This window comes from Aedes albopictus, chromosome 3 (genome assembly GCF_035046485.1).
Source record: "Aedes albopictus strain Foshan chromosome 3, AalbF5, whole genome shotgun sequence".
Lineage (NCBI taxonomy): Eukaryota > Metazoa > Arthropoda > Insecta > Diptera > Culicidae > Aedes > Aedes albopictus.
In genome coordinates, this window is record NC_085138.1 from 211,645,186 (window position 1) to 211,665,909 (window position 20,724).

General features: G+C 36.4%; 1 protein-coding gene across 1 annotated transcript; it reads left to right on the forward strand.

The window, feature by feature from the left end:
• Nucleotides 1-585: 585 nt before the first annotated feature.
• On the forward strand, nucleotides 586-2,949 carry LOC134291255 (probable cyclin-dependent serine/threonine-protein kinase DDB_G0292550; the record flags this gene model as incomplete). The annotated part of the gene is made up of 1 exon (XM_062858760.1): nucleotides 586-2,949. A coding segment is annotated over one exon (2,361 nt), but the record flags the coding sequence as incomplete, so codon positions are not given.
• Nucleotides 2,950-20,724: the final 17,775 nt, after the last annotated feature.

Sequence of the window (20,724 nt, forward strand, 5' to 3'; positions counted from 1 at the left end):
TAGGTGAAAGTTTCCAGCAATTTTTGCTGAGAAGTGCCAAAACTCTATAATAATAATAATAATAATAATAATAATAATAATAATAATAATAATAATAATAATAATAATAATAATAATAATAATAATAATAATAATAATAATAATAATAATAATAATAATAATAATAATAATAATAATAATAATAATAATAATAATAATAATAATAATAATAATAATAATAATAATAATAATAATAATAATAATAATAATAATAATAATAATAATAATAATAATAATAATAATAATAATAATAATAATAATAATAATAATAATAATAATAATAATAATAATAATAATAATAATAATAATAATAATAATAATAATAATAATAATAATAATAATAATAATAATAATAATAATAATAATAATAATAATAATAATAATAATAATAATAATAATAATAATAATAATAATAATAATAATAATAATAATAATAATAATAATAATAATAATAATAATAATAATAATAATAATAATAATAATAATAATAATAATAATAATAATAATAATAATAATAATAATAATAATAATAATAATAATAATAATAATAATAATAATAATAATAATAATAATAATAATAATAAAATTAATAATAATAATAATAATAATAATAATAATAATAATAATAATAATAATAATAATAATAATAATAATAATAATAATAAAAATAATAATAATAATAATAATAATAATAATAATAATAATAATAATAATAATAATAATAATAATAATAATAATAATAATAATAATAATAATAATAATAATAATAATAATAATAATAATAATAATAATAACAATAATAATAATAATAATAATAATAATAATAATAATAATAATAATAATAATAATAATAATAATAATAATAATAATAATAATAATAATAATAATAATAATAATAATAATAATAATAATAATAATAATAATAATAATAATAATAATAATAATAATAATAATAATAATAATAATAATAATAATAATAATAATAATAATAATAATAATAATAATAATAATAATAATAATAATAATAATAATAATAATAATAATAATAATAATAATAATAATAATAATAATAATAATAATAATAATAATAATAATAATAATAATAATAATAATAATAATAATAATAATAATAATAATAATAATAATAATAATAATAATAATAATAATAATAATAATAATAATAATAATAATAATAATAATAATAATAATAATAATAATAATAATAATAATAATAATAATAATAATAATAATAATAATAATAATAATAATAATAATAATAATAATAATAATAATAATAATAATAATAATAATAATAATAATAATAATAATAATAATAATAATAATAATAATAATAATAATAATAATAATAATAATAATAATAATAATAATAATAATAATAATAATAATAATAATAATAATAATAATAATAATAATAATAATAATAATAATAATAATAATAATAATAATAATAATAATAATAATAATAATAATAATAATAATAATAATAATAATAATAATAATAATAATAATAATAATAATAATAATAATAATAATAATAATAATAATAATAATAATAATAATAATAATAATAATAATAATAATAATAATAATAATAATAATAATAATAATAATAATAATAATAATAATAATAATAATAATAATAATAATAATAATAATAATAATAATAATAATAATAATAATAATAATAATAATAATAATAATAATAATAATAATAATAATAATAATAATAATAATAATAATAATAATAATAATAATAATAATAATAATAATAATAATAATAATAATAATAATAATAATAATAATAATAATAATAATAATAATAATAATAATAATAATAATAATAATAATAATAATAATAATAATAATAATAATAATAATAATAATAATAATAATAATAATAATAATAATAATAATAATAATAATAATAATAATAATAATAATAATAATAATAATAATAATAATAATAATAATAATAATAATAATAATAATAATAATAATAATAATAATAATAATAATAATAATAATAATAATAATAATAATAATAATAATAATAATAATAATAATAATAATAATAATAATAATAATAATAATAATAATAATAATAATAATAATAATAATAATAATAATAATAATAATAATAATAATAATAATAATAATAATAATAATAATAATAATAATAATAATAATAATAATAATAATAATAATAATAATAATAATAATAATAATAATAATAATAATAATAATAATAATAATAATAATAATAATAATAATAATAATAATAATAATAATAATAATAATAATAATAATAATAATAATAATAATAATAATAATAATAATAATAATAATAATAATAATAATAATAATAATAATAATAATAATAATAATAATAATAATAATAATAATAATAATAATAATAATAATAATAATAATAATAATAATAATAATAATAATAATAATAATAATAATAATAATAATAATAATAATAATAATAATAATAATAATAATAATAATAATAATAATAATAATAATAATAATAATAATAATAATAATAATAATAATAATAATAATAATAATAATAATAATAATAATAATAATAATAATAATAATAATAATAATAATAATAATAATAATAATAATAATAATAATAATAATAATAATAATAATAATAATAATAATAATAATAATAATAATAATAATAATAATAATAATAATAATAATAATAATAATAATAATAATAATAATAATAATAATAATAATAATAATAATAATAATAATAATAATAATAATAATAATAATAATAATAATAATAATAATAATAATAATAATAATAATAATAATAATAATGTAGGTGGGAGCTCAGGTAAAATAACTCCTGGGCGTCCATGAAAAACCACCATTTGAGGAGTGGGAGCTCAAGGTAAAATATCTCCTGGGCGACCATGAAAAACCACCCTCGGCGAGCAGCGGCGCTTGAGCCAAGCTATTTAGCACTGTACTTGGAGTAAATGCCAATGCAGAACCCGTAGCTTCCGGGAATGAAAGCACACCCATATGGAGACACGAGCTAGACGAAAAAGAAGAATGCGATCGCCCGAGGAGGGAGCCCCTACTGGAGCTGGTCCTGGAACGGGGGACAGAGCGAGCGGCCAGCGGCTGGAAGAGGAAGTGGTGCAAGAGCGGCCTTCCAGTCAACGGGCACAGCCCGTACCACGAACGCAGAGCAGAAACGGCAGCAATAGCAATCACCAAGGCCATGCTGCACCTGCCAATGTTGCTGTGGCTGATCGACGTCAGTCACTCACGTTAGCAGGCGGCCGACGGCAGCGGATCATGTGGACGAGGGAGATGAATATGTACGTGATTCGCTGCTATTTTGTCTGCACGAGGATGGAGACGGACATGTCCGGCAGATCAGGGATGCTGGAAATGTTCAACGAGAGATTCCCTCGCTTTGCGAACCAGCTTGACTTGAACAAGCTGTACACACGACAGCGAGCAATTATGTCTCATAATATGCTCACAGCTGCAGAAGTGGAGTGCATCAAGCTGGAAGCGCAGAGGGAATTGGGAGAGGAGAGGACAAGATCGAGCGATACGTCGAGAAGGAGTTCTGATGGGCTGGATGCATCGAACGCGAGTGAGAGTCGTGATACGACTGCACCCACTGCTCCAGGACCAACAGCGGATATGCAACGACAGCAACTACGAGACGAATTAGCGCTCCACATGGCCACAGCAGTCACGCAGTTCCGTGGGACAGACCCCATGTCCCGGCACCGAATACCAAAGCTGCGGAATTCCTATCGGTTAACTAGTGCAGTAAGCATCCTAAACCAGGATATTTTGCCACAGTACTTGGAGGCCGTACAGCACCTTGAGGATCTGCAGTTTACGGTGTATTCAGCTGCGGTGGCTGTTGTCAAGACGCTGGGACTGCGGACGCGCCCGCAAGGCGACGGTGAAGGTCGCACACGCCCCAGCACACAGAAACCCGCGTGGATGCGACGTTTGGAGAACCGGATCGCCACATTGCGGACCAAGATTGGTCGATTAACACAGTACAAGCAGGGGAATCGATCAACGAGGCTAGTTCGTTATGTTGCTGAAATTGTGAAGCCCGCAGAACTCCGAGATCTCACAGAAGTCAACATTACGGAGATCCTCGACACCCATGTACAGCGGTTGAGTGCTCTTGCGAAACGATTGCGGCGTTATGGAGAATGTTCGAAGCGGAAGGAACAAAACCGGATGTTCAACATTAACGAAAGAGAGTTCTACAACTGCATCCGAAACGACAAGCCTGACTATGGAGAAGGCCTTCCGGAGATTGGCGAAGTCACACAGTTCTGGGCCAATCTATGGGAGAACCCTGTCCTGCACAGCGACGATGGGATGTGGTTGGCAGAAGAAGAGCGACAGTGTAATGGAGTTGGAGACATGACCGCGGTCGTAGTAACCGCTCAGGATATACGCGAGGCTACCCGGTATACCAGAAATTGGGCTGCACCAGGACCCGATTTCGTGCACAATTTTTGGTATAAAAAGCTCACGACGATCCACGGGCGGATGGCGGAATGCTTCAACATGGTGCTAGAAGACCCCACGCAGCTACCAGAGTTCATTACCAGGGGTATCACTTATCTTCTGCCGAAGGACCAGAACACAGCTGACCCAGCAAAGTACAGACCAATAACGTGTCTTTCGAGTCTGTACAAAGTGCTGTCGTCGGTGATAGCGAGGAGGATACAAACCCACTGCGATGCCAACAACGTGATGACCGAAGAACAAAAAGGGTGTCGCAAAAACACGCAAGGCTGCAAAGATCAGGTCATTATAGATGCAGTCATTGTGGGTCAAGCCACCGATAAGCAGAGGAACCTGAGCATGGCGTACATCGACTACAAGAAGGCGTACGACTCAGTGCCGCACTCGTACCTTCTTAAGGTGCTGCAGTTGTACAAGGTAGACGGGAACGTCATCAGGCTGATGCAACACGCTATGGGGATGTGGAGCACGTCCCTACAAATCACCGACGGAACAGCTGTGTTGCGGTCCAGAACTCTCAGCATCAGGAGGGGGATATTTCAAGGCGATACCTTCAGTCCGCTATGGTTCTGCCTTGCAATGAACCCCCTCAGCAGAGCACTCAACCAATGCAACTATGGCTACCAACTGAAAAGTGGGGGAAGGAGTACAAGAATAACCCACACCTTCTTTATGGACGACCTGAAGCTGTTTGCGGAATCAGTGCAGAGGCTGCATCAACTGTTGCAGCTTGTGACGGTGTTCAGCAACGACATCCGGATGGAGTTTGGAATTGACAAATATCGGTCAGTCCATCTTCGCCGGGGTCAAGTAGTGGACGCCAGCTGTTTCCGCGTCAACGAACAGGAGGAGATTCGGAATATGGTTGAAGGCGAAGTGTACAAATACCTCGGCTTCCTGCAACTTAGAGGTATTCGCCACACAGCGATCAAGAAGGAACTGCAGGACAAGTTCTTGCATCGTGTCAACTGTGTTCTGAGGAGCTTTCTGTCAGCCGGCAACAAGGTGAAGGCGATCAACACGTTTGCTGTGCCCCTGTTGACCTACAGCTTTGGGGTGGTAAAGTGGACCAAGACTGACCTCGAGGCGTTAGAACGAGCAGTACGAGTGGCGTTCACCAAGCACCGCATGCGCCATCCAAAGTCGTCCATTGAGAGAGTCACCCTGCCACGCGCAGTAGGAGGAAGAGGCGTCACCGATATCCAGGCACTATGTGTCTCCCAGATCCAGCAGCTGCGGGCATATTTCGTAGAAAGCCAGAACCGTCACGAAATGTACCGCACTGTATGTGAAGCTGACCACGGTTACAGCGCCCTGCATCTGGCGCAGGAGGATTATCAGCTGAACTGCGACATCAAGACCGTCGACGAGATGATCGTAACGTGGAAGCAAAAGGAGTTGCATGGGACGCACCCCCATCAACTGGAACTCGAGCACATCGATAAGGCGGCGTCAAACGCGTGGCTGGTGCGGGGTGACCTGTTCTCAGAAACAGAAGGTTTCATGGTAGCCATCCAGGACCGGGTAATTGCGACGAAAAACTATCGGCGGTACATATTGCACGAAGACGTGGAGGACCGCTGCAGGAAGTGCAATTCAGTAGGAGAAACGATCGAGCATGTCGTTGCAGGCAGTTCAGTGTTAGCTGGATCAGCTTACCTCGATCGTCACAACGAAGTTGCCAAGATTGTGCACCAACAGCTTGCTTTAAAGCACAACTTGGTCGACAGATTTGTACCCTACTACAAGTACCAGCCGGATCCGGTTCTGGAAAATAGTTGCATAAAGCTGTACTGGGATCGCGAGATCATTACGGACGTCCTCATTCGTGCCAACCGGCCTGACATTGTGGTTTTCGACAAAAGGATGAAGCGAGTAACTCTCATCGACATCGCTGTACCGTTAGACCATAATGTCCAATCAACGTTCTCCGGCAAGATAACCAAGTACCACGACCTAGCGGAGGAGTTGAAGCAGATGTGGCACCTGGAGGACGTCCGTATAGTTCCGGTTGTCCTCTCGGCAACCGGAGTTGTCCCTAAATCTCTCCTGAGGTCCCTAGACGAGCTGGAATTGAAGAAGGACCTGAACAGCATCCTGAAAGCGGTGATTCTTGGAACCTGTAGTATAGTTAGGCGGTTCCTGAATCATCACAACTGAAAGTACATCCAAAAGCAGACTCATTAGGATAAGCTAAAAAACCGGCTAATGAGATCCACAGAGCCTAATCCCCTTTGGCATTCCGATTGCCCGGGGTAGGTGAAAGTTTCCAGCAATTTTTGCTGAGAAGTGCCAAAACTCTATAATAATAATAATAATAATAATAATAATAATAATAATAATAATAATAATAATAATAATAATAATAATAATAATAATAATAATAATAATAATAATAATAATAATGGGGCCCATATAGCCGAGGCGGTAAACGCACGGGTATTCAGCATGACCATGCTGAGGGTGACGGGTTCGATTCCCGGTCGGTCCAGGATCTTTTCGTAAAAGGAAATTTCCTTGACTTCCTTGGGCATAGAGTATCTTCGTGCCTGCCACACGATATACACATGCAAAATGGTCATTGGCAGAGGAAGCTCTCAGTTAATAACTGTGGAAGTGCTCATAGAACACTAAGCTGAGAAGCAGGCTTTGTCCCAGTGAGGACGTTACGCCAAGAAGAAGAAGAAGAAGAAGAATAATAATAATAATAATAATAATAATAATAATAATAATAATAATAATAATAATAATAATATAATAAAAATATGGAATCTAGAGCAATTTTTAGCCTGAGCTATGCTTAGAAAGCGCAAAATCACCCGAAAATACATTCAGGTTACATAGCACATCATATCGACTTTGGTGTTTTCCTAAGCCTGAGCTAAGCTTAGGAAGCGCCTAATCACCTGGAAATGCTTTCATATAGAATCTAGAGCCACCCGCAAAATCTAGAGCAATTCTTAGCCTGAGCTAAGCTCAGGAAGCGCAAAATCAACCAAAAATGCATTCAGATTACATTGCGCATGCTAAGGATTGCTCTAGATTCTATATGATGTGCAATGTAACCTGAATGCATTTTCAGGTGATTTTGCGCTTCCTTAGCCTTGCTCAGGCTTAGGAAAACACCAGATTCCATATGATGTGCATGTATTTTCGGGTGATTTTGCGTTTCCTAAGCATAGCTCAGGCTTAGGATTGCTCTAGATTCTATATGATGCGTAATGTAACCTTAATGCATTTTCAGATGATTTTGCGCTTCCTAAGCTAAGCTCAGGCTAAGGATTGCTCTATATTCCATATGATGCGCAATGTAACCTTAATGAATTTTTGGGTGATTTTGCGCTTCCTAAGCTTAGTTCAGGCTAAGGATTGCTCTAGATTCCATATGATGCGCAATGTAACCTGAATGCATTTCGAGTGATTTTGCGCTTCCTAAGCTTAGCTCATGCATAGGATTGTGTATCATTTGGAATCTGGTGTTTTCCTAAGCCTGAGCTAAGCTAAGGAAGCGCAAAATCACCCGAAAATGCATTCAGGTTACATTGCGCATCATATGGAATCTAGAGCAATCCTTGGCCAGAGCTAAGCTTTGGAAGCGCAAAATCACCCAAAAATACATTCAGGTTACATTGCGTATCATATGGAATCTGGTGTTTTCCTAAGCCTGAGCTACTTAGCTCAAAAAGCGAAAAAAAGGAAGCGCAAAATCACACGAAAATGCATTCAGGTTACATTGCGCATCATATGGAATCTAGAGCAATTCTTAGCCTGAGCTAAGCTTAGGAAGCGCAAAATCACACGAAAATACATTCAGGTTACATGGCGTATTATATGGAATCTGGTGTTTTCCTAAGCCTGAGCTTAGTTTAGGAAGCGCAAAATCACCCGAAAATTCATTCAGGTTACATTGCGCATCGGGCTGCAAAACGGTGAGTCGATAAGGAGAGCGTCCAATATAGCTCTGGTCCTCACAAGTTCCTACCTCATGCTTCCACGGGTCAAGCGATGACAAAGACCGCCAGCTAAGAGTTGTGTGCTTAGCTGGTAGCGCAGCCTGGGCACTGTTGTCCTTCTGACATCAGCTAGATTGAGGAGGTACGATCCGAGTGTCTGTTCACCAAGGAGGTGCGGCTCAAACAGCGTCTGTTCTGGCATCCAGCGGCTGAGTAAGAAACGCTGCACCACGCCCAGCTAGATCCAAGGTGGTAGCCCCATCAGCGTGGTCGTCCCAGTGTTGGTTGGGACGTTAAAGAGAACTGGCACGATGGCCCTCCGGCGAGACAGGAGTGTTGGCGTAGGCCCAATAAGCCACCCGTAAAAATCCCCATTGCGAATAACATAGGAGAAAATACGACTCGATACAATCGGCAAAGACCCACGCGACGAAATAAGGACTACGATTGGAAACTTGGAACATGGAATTGCAAGTCACTAGGTTTCGCAGGATGTGACAGGATAATCTACGACGAACTACATCCCCGCAACTTCGACATCGTGGCGTTGCAGGAACTTTGTTGGACTGGACAGAAAGTGTGGAAAAGCGGGCATCGAGCGGCTACTTTCTACCAAAGCTGTGGCACCACCAATGAACTGGGAACAGGATTTATAGTGTTGGGCAAGATGCGACAACGTGTGATCGGGTGGCAGCCGATCAACGCAAGGATGTGCATGTTGAGAGTTAAGGGCCGTTTCTTCAACTACAGCATCATCAACGTCCACTGCCCACACGAAGGGAGACCCGATGACGAGAAAGAAGCGTTCTACGCGCAGTTAGAGCAAACATACGATGGGTGCTCGCCGCGTGACGTGAAAATCGTTGTCGGCGACATGAACGCGCAGGTAGGAAGGGAGGAAATGTACAGACCGGTAATCGGGCGAAACAGCCTGCACGCCGTATCGAATGATAACGGCCAGCGATGCGTAAACTTTGCAGCCTCCCGTGGTATGGTAGTCCGAAGCACCTTCTTCCCCCGCAAAGATATCCACAAAGCCACCTGGAGATCACCCGACCAACAAACAGAAAATCAAATCGACCACGTTCTAATCGACGGTAAATTCTTCTCGGATATAATCAACGTCCGCACATACCGCAGTGCGAATATAGATTCGGATCACTACTTAGTCGCTGTATGCATGCGCTCAAAACTTTCGACAGTTATCACCACGCGTCGAAGTCGAACGCCGCGGCTCAACATCGAGCAACTTCGTACCGTAGAAGTGGCTCAAGACTACGCGCAGCAGTTAGCAGTGGCCCTACCAACGGAAGAGCAGCTTGGCGCAGCTACACTTGAAGATGGCTGGAGGGACATCCGATCCGCCATAGGTAGTACCTCGGCTACAGCACTAGGCTTCGCGACTCCGAATCACAGAAACGACTGGTACGACGGCGAATGTGAACAGTTGAAAAACGAGAAGAATGCAGCATGGGCGAGAATGCTGCAACACCGTACGAGAGCGAATGAGGCACGTTACAAACAGGCGCGGAACAGGCAGAACTCAGTCTTCCGGATGAAGAAGCGCCAGCAGGAAGAACGAGATCGCGAAGCGATGGAAGAGCTGTACCGCGCTAAGGACACACGGAAGTTCTACGAGAAGCTGAACCGCTCGCGCAGAGGCTTTGTGCCACAAGCCGACATGTGCCGAGATAATCACGGGAATATTCTCACGAGCGAGCGTGAGGTGGTCGAGAGGTGGCGGCAGCATTACGATGAGCACCTCAATGGCGACGTTGCAAGTACCGAAGGTGGCGTGGTAACAGATCTAGGAGTATGTGCACAGGACGAAAGACTTCCGGCCCCTGACCTTCAAGAGATTGAGGAGGAGGTTGGCCGGTTGAAAAACAACAAAGCCGCTGGAGCAGATCAACTACCAAGCGAGCTTCTAAAATACGGTGGAGAAGCACTGGTGAGAGCACTACACTGGGTCATTACCAAGATTTGGGAGGAGGAAGTATTACCGGAGGAATGGATGGAAGGTATCGTGTGTCCCATCTACAAAAAGGGCGACAAGTTGGATTGCGGGAATTACCGCGCGATCACACTACTGAGCGCTGCCTACAAGATACTCTCTCAAATCTTATGCCGCCGTCTATCACCGATTGCAAGAGAGTTCGTGGGGCAATATCAGGCTGGATTTATGGGTGAACGCGCTACAACGGACCAGATGTTCGCCATCCGCCAGGTGTTGCAGAAATGCCGCGAATACAACGTGCCCACACATCACTTGTTCATCGATTTCAAATCGGCGTATGATACAATCGATCGAGAACAGCTATGGCAGATTATGCACGAATACGGATTCCCGGATAAACTGATACGGTTGATCAAGGCGACGATGGATCGAGTGATGTGCGTAGTTCGAGTATCAGGGACACTCTCGAGTCCCTTCGAATCTCGCAGAGGGCTACGGCAAGGTGATGGTCTTTCGTGCTTGCTGTTCAACATTGCTTTGGAGGGTGTAATAAGAAGAGCGGGGATAAACACGAGTGGGACGATTTTCACGAAATCCGTTCAGCTGCTTGGTTTCGCCGATGATATTGATATTATTACTCGTAAATTTGAGACGATGGCGGAAACGTACATCCGACTAAAGAGTGAAGCCAGGCGAATCGGACTAGTCATTAATGTGTCGAAGACAAAGTACATGATGGCAAAGGGCTCCAGGGAGGAATTACCGCGCCCGCCGCCCCGAATTTATATCGACGGTGATGAAATCGAGGCGGTTGAAGAATTCGTGTACTTGGGCTCACTGGTGACCGCCGACAACGACACCAGCAGAGAAATTCAGAGGCGCATTGTGGCAGGAAATCGTTCTTACTTTGGACTCCGCAGAACTCTACGATCGAATAAAGTTCGCCGTAACACGAAGTTAACCATCTACAAAACGCTGATTAGACCGGTCGTCCTCTATGGGCACGAAACATGGACCCTACGTGCAGAGGACCAACGCGCCCTTGGAGTTTTCGAACGGAAGGTGTTGCGTACCATCTACGGCGGAGTGCAGATGGAAGACGGGACTTGGAGAAGGCGAATGAACCACGAGCTGCATCAGCTGCTGAGAGAACCAACCATCGTCCATACCGCGAAAATCGGGAGGCTACGGTGGGCGGGTCACGTCATCAGGATGTCGGATAGCAACCCGACTAAAATGGTTCTCGAGAGTCATCCGACCGGTACAAGAAGACGTGGAGCGCAGCGAGCTAGGTGGATCGACCAAGTGGAGGACGATCTGCGGACCCTACGCAGAGTGCGGAACTGGAGACAAGCAACCATGGACCGAGTGGAATGGAGGCGGCTACTATGTACAGCAGAGGCCACCCCGGCCTTAGCCTGACCGGTAAGGTAAGTACATTGCGCATCATATAAAATCTAGAGCAATCCTAAGCCTGAGCTATGCTTAGGAAACGCAAAATCACCCGAAAATACATTCAGGTTACATTGCACACTATATCGAATCTGGTGTTTTCCTAAGCCTGAGCTAAGCTAAGGAAGCGCAAAATCACCCGAAAATGCATTCAGGTTACATTGCGCATCATATGGAATCTAGAGCAATCCTTAGCCTGAACTAAGCTTAGGAAGCGCAAAATCACCCGATAATGCATTCAGGTTACATTGCGTATCATATGAAATTTGGTGTTTTTCTAAGCCTGAGCTCATGCTTAGGAAACGCAAAATCACCCGAAAATACATTCAGGTTACATTGCACATCATATGGAATCTGGTGTTTTCTTAAGCCTGAGCTAAGCTAAGGAAGCGCAAAATCACCTGAAAGTGCATTCAGGTTACATTGCACATTATATAGAATCTAGAGCAATCCTAAGCATGCGCAATGTAACCTGAATGCATTTTTGGTTGATTTTGCAGTTTCTGAGCTTAGCGCAGGCGAAGAATTGCTCTTGATTTTACGGGTGGCTCTAGATTCTATATGAATGCATTTTCAGGTGATTTGGCGCTAAGCTTAGCTCAGGCTTAGGAAAACACCAAAGTCGATATGATGTGCTATGTAACCTGAATGTATTTTCGGGTGATTTTGCGCTTCCTAAGCTAAGCTCAGGCTAAGGATTGCTCTATATTCCATATGATGCGCAATGTAACCTGAATGAATTTTCGGGTGATTTTGCGCTTCCTAAGCTTAGTTCAGGCTAAGGATTGCTCTAGATTCCATATGATGCGCAATGTAACCTGAATGCATTTTCGGGTGATTTTGCGCTTCCTAAACTTAGCTCAGGCTTAGGAAAACACCAGATTCCATATGATGTGCAATGTAACCTGAATGTATTTTCGAGTGATTTTGCGCTTCCTAAACTTAGCTTAGGCTTAGGAAAACACCAGATTCCATATGATGCACAATGTAACCTGAATGCATTTTCAGGTGATTCTGCGCTTCCTTAGCTTAGCTCAGGCTTAGGAAAACACCAGATTCAATATAGTGTGCAATGGAAAACACCAGATTCGATATGATGTGCTATGTAACCTGAATGTATTTTCGGGTGATTTTGCGCTTCCTAAGCTAAGCTCAGGCTAAGGATTGCTCTATATTCCATATGATGCGCAATGTAACCTGAATGAATTTTCGGGTGATTTTGCGCTTCCTAAGCTTAGTTCAGGCTAAGGATTGCTCTAGATTCTATATGATGCGCAATGTAACCTTAATGCATTTTCAGATGATTTTGCGCTTCCTAAGCTTAGCTCAGGCTTAGGAAAACACCAGATTCGATATAGTGTGCAATGGAAAACACCAGATTCGATATGATGTGCTATGTAACCTGAATGTATTTTCGGGTGATTTTGCGCTTCCTAAGCTAAGCTCAGGCTAAGGATTGCTCTATATTCCATATGATGCGCAATGTAACCTGAATGAATTTTCGGGTGATTTTGCGCTTCCTAAGCTTAGTTCAGGCTAAGGATTGCTCTAGATTCCATATGATGAGCAATGTAACCTGAATGCATTTTCGGGTGATTTTGCGCTTCCTTAGCTTAGCTCAGGCTTAGGAAAACACCAGATTCCATATGATGTGCAATGTAACCTGAATGCATTTTCGTGTGATTTTGCGCTTCCTAAACTAAGTTCAGGCTTAGGAAAACACCAGATTCCATATGATACGCAATGCAACCTGAATGTATTTTCGGGTGATTTTGCGCTTCCTAAGCTTAGCTCAGGCTAAGGATTGCTCTAGATTCCATATGATGCGCAATGTAACCTGAATGCGTTTTCGAGTGATATCGCGCTTTAACCTGAATGTATTTTCGGGTGATTTTGCGCTTCCTAAGCATAGCTCAGGCTTTGGATTGCTCTAGATTCTATATGATGTGCAATGTAACCTGAATGAATTTTCGGGTGATTTTGCGCTTCCTAAACTAAGCTCAGGCTTAGGAAAACACCAGATTCCATTTGATGCGCAATGTAAACTGAATGCATTTTCGAGTGATTTTGCGCTTCCTAAACTTAGCACAGGCTTAGAAAAACACCAGATTCCATATGATGCACAATGTAACCTGAATGCATTTTCGGTTGATTTTGCGCTTCCTAAGCATAGCTCAGGCTTAGGATTGCTCTAGATTCTATATGATGTGCAATGTAACCTAAATGCATTTTCGTGTGATTTTGCGCTTCCTAAACTTAGCTCAGGCTTAGGCAAACACCAGATTCCATATGATACGCAATGTAACCTGAATGAATTTTCGGGTGATTTTCCGCTTCCTAAGCTTAGCTCAGGCTAAGGATTGCTCTAGATTCCATATGATGCGCAATGTAACATGAATGCATTTTCGAGTGATTTTGCGCTTCCTAAGCATAGCTCAGGCTTAGGATTGCTCTAGATTCTATATGACGCGCAATGTAACCTAAATGCATTTTCAGGTGATTCTGCGCTTCCTAAGCTTAGCTCAAGCTTAGGAAAACACCAGATTCAATAAAGTGTGCAATGGAAAACACCAGATTCGATATGATGTGCTATGTAACATGAATGTATTTTCGGGTGATTTTGCGCTTCCTAAGCTAAGCTCAGGCTAAGGATTGCTCTATATTCCATACGATGCGCAATGTAACCTGAATGAATTTTCAGGTGATTTTGCGCTTCCTAAACTAAGTTCAGGCTTAGGAAAACACCAGATTCCATATGATACGCAATGTAACCTGAATGTATTTTCGGGTGATTTTGCGCTTCCTAAGCTTAGCTCAGGCTAAGGATTGCTCTAGATTCCATATGATGTGCAATGTAACCTGAATGCATTTTCGTGTGATTTTGCGCTTCCTAAACTAAGCTCAGGCTAAGGATTGCTCTAGATTCCATATTATGCGCAATGTAACCTGAATGCATTTTCGAGTGATTTTGCGCTTCCTTAGCATAGCTCAGGCTTAGGATTGCTCTAGATTCTATATGATGCGCAATGTAACCTGAATGAATTCTCGGGTGATTTTGCGCTTCCTAAGCTTAGCTCAGGCTTAGGAAAACACCAGATTCCATATGATGCACAATCCTAAGCATGAAAAATCACCCGAAAATACATTCAGGTTACATTGCGCATCATATGGAGTTGGTGTTTTCCTAAGCCTGAGCTAAGCTTAAGAAGCGCAAAATCACCCGAAAATTCATTCAGGTTACATTGCGCATCATATAGAATCTAGAGCAATCCTAAGCCTGAGCTATGCTAAGGAACATATGCTCTAGCTTGGAATCTAGAGCAATTTTAGTCTGAGCTAAGCTTAGGAAGCGCAAAATCACACGAAAATGCATTCAGGTTCCATTGCCGATCCATAATAATAATAATAATAATAATAATAATAATAATATTAATAATAATAATAATAATAATAATAATAATAATAATAATAATAATAATAATAATAATAATAATAATAATAATAATAATAATAATAATAATAATAATAATAATAATAATAATAATAATAATAATAATAATAATAATAATAATAATAATAATAATAATAATAATAATAATAATAATAATAATAATAATAATAGTATAATAATAATAATAATAATAATAATAATAATAATAATAATAATAATAATAATAATAATAATAATAATAATAATAATAATAATAATAATAATAATAATAATAATAATAATAATAATAATGATAATAATAATAATAATAATAATAATAATAATAATAATAATAATAATAATAATAATAATAATAATAAAAATAATAATAATAATAATAATAAAAAAAAATAATAATAATAATAATAATAATAATAATAATAATAATAATAATAATAATAATAATAATAATAATAATAATAATAATAATAATAATAATAATCATAATAATTATAATAATAATAATAATAATAATAATAATAATAATAATAATAATAATAATAATAATAATAATAATAATAATAATAATAATAATAATAATAATAATAATAATAATATAATAATAATAATAATAATAATAATAATAATAATAATAATAATAATAATAATAATAATAATAATAATAATAATAATAATAATAATAATAATAATAATAATAATAATAATAATAATAATAATAATAATAATAATAATAATAATAATAATAATAATAATAATAATAATAATAATAATAATAATAATAATAATAATAATAATAATAATAATAATAATAATAATAATAATAATAATAATAATAATAATAATAATAATAATAATAATAATAATAATAATAATAATAATAATAATAATAATAATAATAATAATAATAATAATAATAATAATAATAATAATAATAATAATAATAATAATAATAATAATAATAATAATAATAATAATAATAATAATAATAATAATAATAATAATAATAATAATAATAATAATAATAATAATAATAATAATAATAATAATAATAATAATAATAATAATAATAATAATAATTATAATAATTATAATAATAATAATAATAATAATAATAATAATAATAATAATAATAATAATAATAATAATAATAATAATAATAATAATAATAATAATAATAATAATAATAATAATAATAATAATAATAATAATAATAATAATAATAATAATAATAATAATAATAATAATAATAATAATAATAATAATAATAATAATAATAATAATAATAATAATAATAATAATAATATTATAATAAAAATATGGAATCTAGAGCAATTTTTAGCCTGAGCTAAGCCTAGAAAGCGCAAAATCACCCGAAAATACATTCAGGTTTCATAGCACATCATATCGACTTTGGTGTTTTCCTAAGCCTGAGCTAAGCTTAGGAAGCGCCTAATCACCTGAAAATGCTTTCATATAGAATCTAGAGCCACCCGCAAAATCTAGAGCAATTCTTAGCCTGAACTAAGCTCAGGAAGCGCAAAATCAACCAAAAATGCATTCAGGTTACATTGCGCATGCTAAGGATTGCTCTAGATTCTATATGATGTGCAATGTAACCTGAATGCATTTTTAGGTGATTTTGCGCTTCCTTAGCTTAGCTCAGGCTTAGGAAAACACCAGATTCAATATAGTGTGCAATGGAAAACACCAGATTCGATATGATGTGCTATGTAACCTGAATGTATTTTCGGGTGATTTTGCCCTTCCTAAGCTAAGCTCAGGCTAAGGATTGCTCTATATTCCATATGATGCGCAATGTAACCTGAATGAATTTTCGGGTGAATTTTGCGCTTCCTAAGCTTAGTTCAGGCTAAGGATTGCTCTAGATTCTATATGATGCGCAATGTAACCTTAATGCATTTTCAGATGATTTTGCGCTTCCTAAGCTTAGCTCAGGCTTAGGAAAACACCAGATTCGATATAGTGTGCAATGGAAAACACCAGATTCGATATGATGTGCTATGTAACCTGAATGTATTTTCGGGTGATTTTGCGCTTCCTAAGCTAAGCTCAGGCTAAGGATTGCTCTATATTCCATATGATGCGCAATGTAACCTGAATGAATTTTCGGGTGATTTTGCGCTTCCTAAGCTTAGTTCAGGCTAAGGATTGCTCTAGATTCCATATGATGAGCAATGTAACCTGAATGCATTTTCGGGTGATTTTGTGCTTCCTTAGCTTAGCTCAGGCTTAGGAAAACACCAGATTCCATATGATGTGCAATGTAACCTGAATGCATTTTCGTGTGATTTTGCGCTTCCTAAACTTAGCTCAGGCTTAGGAAAACACCAGATTCCATATGATACGCAATGTAACCTGAATGTATTTTCGGGTGATTTTGCGCTTCCTAAGCTTAGCTCAGGCTAAGGATTGCTCTAGATTCCATATGATGCGCAATGTAACCTGAATGCATTGTCGTGTGATTTTGCGCTTCCTAAACTTAGCTCAGGCTCAGGAAAACACCAGATTCCATATGATACGCAATGTAACCTGTGGTAGATTGTACCATTCTTAGTAGGCATGTGTATGTCTGAAGAGCATCAGAGAAGGAACTGTCAGTGAGCACGGATGGGACCCACTGCAGCGTTGAAAACTACAAGATAGATACTCCACAAATGGCAGACGAGGATGGGATTCCGGAAAGAAAGCAGGAGAATTTTCAAGTGGAAAGTGGCTTTTAACAACCCCAACCGCATGTTGTGGAAAGTTGGCCGCCCAAAGCTATTCAAAAATTAAAGGAAACCAATGGAATCAGGAGATCAGGAGTCCCAAGCATTACAATTCCAGCCAAGTGCGGGGACACGGACCCTGAAGATCTGGGAGGAACCGTACTGGATTTACGACCAAAGTGAGTGATCGGCGAAGATCAAACGTAGCTGCAGCGGAAAGTTAGAAGGTGCAAACAGTAGTGCTTTCCCGTGTGATGATAAAGGATCTTAACCTGCTGTCCGAGGAACTGACAAATAATGTGGAACTGTTGAATACGAGGAGGCATGGCGACAGCACGTTGGAGATTCGGGATGCAGATTCGGTCGATAATGGAAATCATTGTTACTGGTGAACAATGGTATGATTGCGACTAGTATAGATCAAGTTTCTATTGGTGGCAACAATGGTGACTTCGAGAAAGACGCAAAGTTTTTTTGTGAGTATTTATTGGTAATAACATGGTTGAATATCAAAGTCCTTAACGGACAACGTTATAATGCGTTGGTCCGGAGAAGGCATTATCAAAGTCCTTAACGAGCAACGTGCAAACAACACGTTGGCTCGGAGAAGGCAGAATAACAAAGTCCTTAACGGACAACGTGATGATACGTTGGTCGGAGAAGGCAATATCAAAGTCCTTAACGAGCAACACTTTGGCAACGTGTTGGCTCGGAAAAGGCAAGTAGAATCAAAGACCTTAACGGACAACGTGCTGCCAACGCGTTGGTTCGGAGAAGGCAGCTATGAAAGTCTTTAACGGACAACGAGAGTTGGTCCGGAGAAGGCAAATATCAAAGTCCTTAACGGACAACGTGCTAGTAACGCGTTGGTTCGGAGGCAGAATAATGATTTTACAAACAGTTTTCAGCAATCCAAGAGAGATATTGTTAGATGATCCAAAGGAAAATATTACCAATATACTATCAAGATTATCCATGTTTAAAGATGAAGGGGTCCCAAAGGATGAGCGATTATACACCCATGCTGTTACCAATGTAGTCGCGATCGATGTTTCCAAAACTGAAAATGCCATTGATTCCAAATTGGAGCTACAATTAGTCAAGAAAGCCATGCGTCATGTTCAGCATTCTTAAGGGGCCATTAGACTGTTTGTCATAATGACAAATATTTGCCATTGTAATCCGACATTCATCCGAGGTTGCTATAATTTACGTTGTGTTGGTCATTTGTTGGGCTTGTTTGGCCAAATATTTGTCATGTCTAATGGGACCTTTAGAGATAAAGAGACGCACTTAAAATATAGATGATCATCAAAAGAAGATGTTAATCCAGCTCAAAGACCAACTTCAAATCTACGGCTGGTAAAGTATAGAGAAAATTAAATTTATCCGGAGTAAAAGCGAGATGTCGAAGACAAATTCTGTGAATAATCTTCCCAGATTTAGTATGTTAAAACTCAAGATTCCTGTCGCAGAAATGACAACGCAGCATGATATTTTCGATGATGCCCAAATGTACTCTGATGGATAGTATTGAGAGAAACGCTGAAAGATATTGAGATGGTTTGAATCATATGGACAACAATCGAAATTTTGAATTTTACAGGACGTCAGCTAAGCATTTATGTATTCTGTAGAATGATGAACAAGCTCTATTACTTGAAACAAAAGGAGATGTGGTAGATTGTACCATTCTTAGTAGGCATGTGTATGTCTGAAGAGCATCAGAGAAGGAACTGTCACATAACCTGAATGTATTTTCGGGTGATTTTGCGTTTCCTAAGCGTAGCTCAGGCTTAGGATTGCTCTAGATTTTATATGATGCGCAATGTAACCTGAATGAATTTTCGGGTGATTTTGCGCTTCCTAAACTAAGTTCAGGCTTAGGAAAACACCAGATTCCATATGATACGCAATGTAACCTGAATGTATTTTCGGGTGATTTTGCGCTTCCTAAGCTTAGCTCAGGCTAAGGATTGCTCTAGATTCCATATGATGCGCAATGTAACCTGAATGCGTTTTCGAGTGATTTCGCGCTTTAACCTGAATGTATTTTCGGGTGATTTTGCGTTTCCTAAGCATAGCTCAGGCTTTGGATTGCTCTAGATTCTATATGATGTGCAATGTAACCTAAATGAATTTTCGGGTGATTTTGCGCTTCCTAAACTAAGCTCAGGCTTAGGAAAACACCAGATTCCATTTGATGCGCAATGTAACCTAAATGCATTTTCGTGTGATTTTGCGCTTCCTAAACTTAGCTCAGGCTTAGGAAAACACCAGATTCCATATGATACGCAATGTAACCTGAATGATTTTTTGGGTGATTTTGCGCTTCCTAAGCTTAGCTCAGGCTAAGGATTGCTCTAGATTCCATATGATGCGCAATGTAACATGAATGCATTTTCGAGTGATTTTGCGCTTCCTAAGCATAGCTCAGGCTTAGGATTGCTCTAGATTCTATATGATGCGCAATGTAACCTAAATGCATTTTCAGGTGATTCTGCGCTTCCTAAGCTTAGCTCAAGCTTAGGAAAACACCAGATTCAATATAGTGTGCAATGGAAAACACCAGATTCG